Source organism: Cebus imitator, unplaced genomic scaffold (genome assembly GCF_001604975.1).
Source record: "Cebus imitator isolate Cc_AM_T3 unplaced genomic scaffold, Cebus_imitator-1.0 Scaffold8, whole genome shotgun sequence".
In the NCBI taxonomy this organism is placed as follows: domain Eukaryota; kingdom Metazoa; phylum Chordata; class Mammalia; order Primates; family Cebidae; genus Cebus; species Cebus imitator.
In genome coordinates this window covers 4,754,770-4,760,769 of record NW_016107323.1, presented here as the reverse complement: position 1 = coordinate 4,760,769, position 6,000 = coordinate 4,754,770, and the positions used below count along the sequence as shown (strand labels likewise).

The 6,000-nt window shown below is 41.3% G+C and overlaps 1 protein-coding gene across 2 annotated transcripts in view; it reads left to right on the top strand.

Moving 5' to 3' along the window:
- Positions 1-3,715, top strand: part of PRDM4 (PR/SET domain 4) — a 32,936-nt gene extending 29,221 nt beyond the window's left edge. For both annotated transcript variants that reach the window (XM_017541079.2, XM_017541074.2), the window contains exon 12: positions 2,037-3,715. In XM_017541079.2, coding sequence (XP_017396568.1) covers positions 2,037-2,349 — 313 coding nt within the window. In that variant the 3' untranslated portion in view covers positions 2,350-3,715. The remainder of the gene's footprint in view (positions 1-2,036) is intronic.
- The last annotated feature ends 2,285 nt before the right edge of the window (positions 3,716-6,000 follow it).

Sequence of the window (6,000 nt, the reverse complement as noted above, 5' to 3'; positions counted from 1 at the left end):
AAAAAAAAAAAAAAAAAAAAAAAAGCTTTTTACCATAGTCAGAGGTCCCTTATGATGTGGTGATAGTACTTAACTACCTCTCCTGTTCACCTTTTACTTTTCATATTCTGCTTTGGCCACTCTGACCCTCCCCTTGTTACTCCTTGAGCATACTAAGCACATCCAGTCTCAGGGCCTCTGCCTTAGCAACTTCTCCCTCCAGATACCTGCATGTCTCCTTCCCTTCATTCAGGTTTCTGCTCAAATAGCTCCTCAGAAGGGCCTTCCTTGACTATCTTATCTAAAATAGGACCCATCACTTTTACCTGGCTTCATGTGTTTTCATAGTCCTTATTGCTGTCTGATACCATGTTATACATTTGCATATGGTATAATCGCTCCACTAGAATGCAAGAATCAGGAAGACAGGGACTTTGTTTACCCACATCCTATAGCCCTAGCAGCTAGAACGGTGCCTGGCATATATTAGACTCAGTAAATACAAACATGTAAAAACCAGAAGGCTATAAGATGAAAAGTCAGACTTCTGATTTGGGTTTTGTTGTGGGCAAGTTACTTAGTAGTTTTTATGCACATGTTTCCTATCTGCAGAATTAAGAGGTTGGATTAGATTGGTGGTTTTAAAACTGCTCTGGGGAATTCCAAGCATTCTTCAGTAGAGGATGGGAGAAATGCTAAGGAAGCCAGGCTTCAGAACCCCCAACTGCACCCTATCACTCCTTCCAGGATTTTATTAATAACTTGCTTTAACTGTTTCATATTGGGGTTTCATAAAGACATGGGGTTAAGCTGCTCAAAAAAGTTAAAAAATTCCTGGTAAGTGTGATCTCTAAGGTTCTTTTCAGCTCTAAAATGTCTAGGCCAGGGTTACTCAAACCTTGACATTTTGACCCACTTAAGTTTTTGCTATGGGGCTGCCCTGTGTATTGTAGAATGGTTAGCAGCATTCTTGGTCTTTTCCCACTAGATGCTCATAGTACCACCCCTCCCCAATATAACAGTCAGAAAGGCCTCCAGACATTGCCAGATGCCCCCATAGAGGCAGTCACCCCCTACCTGAGAACCCCTAGTCTATGAAAAGGACAGAAAAATGGCAATTCCATTAAAGTGGTATTAAAGGAATACAAATAACAGCATAATGAGATACATTATATGCTGGCTAATTGGCAAACATTTTCAAATTTTAGTCTTCCAGTTGTTGAGAATGTGAGACAGCCGGAACCACCAGTGATAGATGTGCATATTCAAACAACTGCATTGGAAAACAGTTTGTCATTATCTTGTAAAGTTGAAGATGTGCATATCCTTTGATTCAGCTATATAGCTCTTGGGTATATACCCTAGAGAAACATATACTGCAGAGCACCATACAAGTATTGAAATGTCCAAATGCCAGGTGCAGTGGCATGCACCTATAGTCCCAGGTACTTGGGAGGCTGAGGCGGACAGATCACATGAGCTCAGGAGTTCAAGGCTGTAGTGCACGATGATCGCACCTGTGAGTAGCCGTTGGACTCCAGCCTGGGCAACAGTGGGACCCTGTCTCTAAAAAATAATAATAAAAATTTTAAAAAATTTAAAAGCATTCATAGCACTCTTGCTTGTGATAATAAAAAACTGGAAGCCACCAAAATATCCATTTCGCTAGAGACAAATCCAGTACCGTAGTTAAGTTGTGGCATATTTGTAAATAGTATACAGCAGTGAAAGGGAATAAGCAACTGATACATCAACTTCAATGAATTTTGTCAGCATCATATTGAGAGAATGCAGCAAGACAGAAAAGAAATATATATAGAATACATAGAATTTACATAGAATTCAAGAATTTATATAGAGTTCTAAAATAGGCAGAATCAGCCTATGTTGCTTTAAACTATGCACATTTTATGAGTCTTCTGTATATCGCCTATGCAAAAGCCTGATTCAGGAGGATAGAGTTGCTCTGACAAAGGCCTGAGGTAATGAAGAATAAGTGTTGCCTCAGTTGTTATTTGCAACCCCAAATCAAACATTTTTTCTTGTGTTCCTCTTAGAGAACGCCAGATCAAGTGTCCCAAGTGTGATAAGCTGTTCTTGAGAACAAATCACTTAAAGAAGCATCTCAATTCTCATGAAGGAAAACGGGATTATGTGTGTGAAAAATGTACAAAGGCTTATCTAACCAAATACCATCTCACCCGCCACCTGAAAACCTGCAAAGGGCCTACCTCCAGTTCATCAGCACCAGAGGAGGAAGAGGAAGATGACTCAGAAGAGGAAGATCTAGCAGACTCTGTGGGGACAGAAGACTGTAGGATTAACAGTGCTGTATATTCAGTGGATGAGTCTCTCTCTGCACATAAATAAAAGGAAAAGAAGCTATTTTGGAAGAAAATACAAATGGAAAAATACACATAACCAATTATCTACTATAATGGTTTTTATATAAAATAGCTCCTGATATATTTTCAGCCAATAGTCGGAACAGATTGAATGGGAATGAGTAAAGCACTTACAGAAGAGCGTCCTATTGAAAACACTTTAAAACAGAGTAGGAAAAGAGAGCATGTGGCCTGTTTTAATGATGGACTGGGAGGGAAGTGTCAACTTCTGAGGTCTGTTTTTTATTTACATGATAATCTGGGAGATGGATTTATGCCTGAATCAGAACTGCCTTCTGCTCAAACAATTCAGATATATTGTTTCACATTCTTCCATTAATCTATTTTCCTTCTGGTCCTGTGACTTAGTAACATTCTAAACTTTGTCCTTGCCCCATAGCTATCCTGATTGCTGACTGTTTTATGCAGACTCATGTGACTTATACTCACCACAGCATGGATTGGGACACAGTGGCATAAGTGTGTTACTTGGCAGCTAGTAAGTTTAAAGTAGCACCTGCCTTAACTGCTAGCTGCTTGGGAGTTTAGGGTAGATCTTGCTTTCCAGAGTTTCAGCAGGTGCCTATAGGGCAAATAAAAAAGCAGCAGTCAGTCAGTAAGCAATGATGGAGAGAAGAAGAGGAGAAGAGATGCCTGGCCTCTGCCCAAGAAACTAGCTTTGATGGAAGCCTGAGCAAGTCATCTGATTATTGTTACATAGAGATCTTTGTAGGTTTAGGCATGGCTCTCTGTCTCCAGTAAAGCTTCCAGCCATTCAAACAAAGGGGGCCTGGAGGTATAAAGAGCCCAAATAATGCCTGCTGGATTGTCAAATGATGAGTACATGTGGACTCACCTGAGGAAGGGAATAATCTTTTATGTTTCGTGTACCTTATGGAAAGTGTTAAGATGCCATTAAAACATTGCCAACTCAAAACAACAAATGACTACAAATGCATTAAAAGCATGTGCAAAGTTCGGTCTTCCCAGTTGTCACCATGCTGAGGAACCTCATCAGAGAAGCTTGGAAAAGGCCAAAGGATTTGGAAGGTAAAGAAGGTTGAATGGTCACCACATGGGCCTGTTTTTACGGTCCCAGCTTAGTTAAGTCACCTGTGCCCCCAGTCATTGTGTCTCCAGTGCACATCCAGCGTTTTTTAGAAGCAGACCCACCCTTAAGTTGACAGGGTTGATGGAACATGCTCTCCTGCTCAAGGCACAACCTCTGGGCTGGAGTAGAGGACTCTGGTGGGAAGGTTTTGCTGCTTATGTATTTATGGAATGAATGTATTTCATTCAAGTCTGTATTCCTCTAGGAAGGATTGAAATTAAAGCTTTTTTAAAATACAGGATTCCTCTGGTAGTCTCGTTTTATGGAGGAAGGAGATGAGAAAGTCAAGTACAATTTGAATTTTTCTGAGGTTAAAGGAGAGAAAGCACTTGCAGAGTATTACAGCTTTGAGATCATGTTCTTACTGTTTCTGCTATTAGTGCTTGGATAAGCTGCTTCCAGCCCTCTTCTGCCCTCTTCCTCCCAAAGGTATGCCTTTACTCTGTTACCTCCTTGGAGAAGTGTGGCAGGTCTGCAGTGTGGAGGGTTGGGGGTGTGTTGTGGGTGGTTAGGGGTGGCTGCTGACACTGAGTCGTGATGCCTCCATCAGGGCAGCCATGGTTCCTAGGGCAGCTTCAAACTCAGTCTTTTGCCAAAGGCATCCAGCTGGCAGGCTCCCCCGTTCCCAGGAAACCACTAGTACTGGGACTATAAGCTCCCCTTCTTCCTTTATCTCAGTAGCACACACTGAGTTAATTTCCTTCATTCTCAAGACTGAAATAATGCCCAAAATAGTTACACCTAGAGTCACAGAACCACAAACAGCAGAGGAAGCTTGGAAAACTTTAGTGAGAATGTGGCTATTACTGCTTAATATTTATAACTGTCTGGTTTTTTTTAACTTCTTAGTTTTAAATTCTAGGTCATTTTCACAAGATGAATAGATGATTAAGTACCTTTTGACACGATTGTATTCAGCCTTTTCTGCCCATTTTTGGTGGCCTTATTTATTGCTGCTGTTGAGTAAATGGTCGCAGTGAGAGGCAGGATGTGTATGTAGGCTCCAGAGCCCTGCAGAATGTTCTCTAGTGTGGGCTTTGCTGTGTGATAGTTTGTAACCTCAGCCAAATTATGTAAGTTCTCTATGCCTCTTTACTGTAAATGGAGAGTATTAAGAGTGCCACTTCATTATACTGTCAGATGTTAAGCTCATACATGGCGGTGGCTCCCACAGTGCTCAACACAGAGTAAACAATAGCTAATATTCTTCAGTTTTCAATTAGTCTACATTTTCCATTTTAACATAGGTTTCTATGCTAAAAAAAAATTGAGGTATAGATGACCCAAGAAACCCTAGATTTTAGTAATACAACTAAAACTGGAATAATTTGAGTTTTCAGGGCCAAAGCCTATAAACTAGTTCAGAGTATTCTTGTAGCTCCCAGTGTATGCTAGGCGTTTCCTTCCCAAAAAGGTGAGTTGCTCATGATCCTGGCATTTTTGTTGTGCTGAGATTCTCAGAGGGCATAGGTAACAGGAACTAGAGTTTTCAGCCTTTTCACACTGTTGACCTGTGTACCCACTTTTTAGTAAACACTCCTTTCCTGTGCCCTGATGCCAGAAGGTCAGCCCCTCATCAAGTATGTAAGCTTAATTAACTGATCACCAAACTGCATCTTGGAGGCACACACTAAGAAACGACATATCTCCATGTACACAAGTGATTATGGTCTGTTACAGGCTGAACAGACCACGCCCCACCAATGCTCCAGAATCATATGTTGAAGTCCTAACCTCCAGTAGTCTCAAAACATGACTGTAGTTGGAGATACGGTCTTTAAAGAAGAAATTAAGTTAAAATGAAGTCCTTAAATTAGGACCTAACTCAATGTGACTAGTGTCCTTAGGAAAAGAAGATTTGGGCAAAGCCTTATGCAGACGGAAGATGTGAAAACAGAGGAAGAAGATGGCCATCTACAAGCCCAAGGAAAGAGGCCTAGAACAAGTCCTTCCCTCACAACCCTCCGAGCAATCCTGCCATTGCCGCCATCTCGGACTTCTAACCTCCAGAACTGCAACCGAGACAATACGTTTCTGTTTAGTCTCCCCAGTCCATGGCAGTTTCTTGTGGCAGCCCTGGCAAACTAAACAGTCTAACCAAGTATACACTCTTGATAATGATTGCTTAAAGAGGAGCAGCTTCCAATATAGTGACTTCAGTTTAACCCCAGTTTACAGGTTAGCATGAATATAAAGGCAGTCACCATTTCTGGCGGATTTGCTGCTAGCAGATTTCCCTACTACTGAAAGGGCTGAAATCACTCAACTTCTTTCCTCCTTAGGTTTTCTTGCATATGTTCTGTTGCAGATCATTAGGCACTCAGGCCTGTGTAATCCTCAGACAAGGATAGCATTCTTTTCAAAAACCATTTATTAAATGCTGGCACAGTTTAAGGCATGGTAGGGAGAACAGAATAATGACTAGGGCCCTGCTCCTGCCTTTGGATAGTTTTGCAGTAGCTCTAACACCTGACCTCACTTCAGGATTATCTAAGGAAATAAGAGACATTTAAGTGTCCAGGTGAG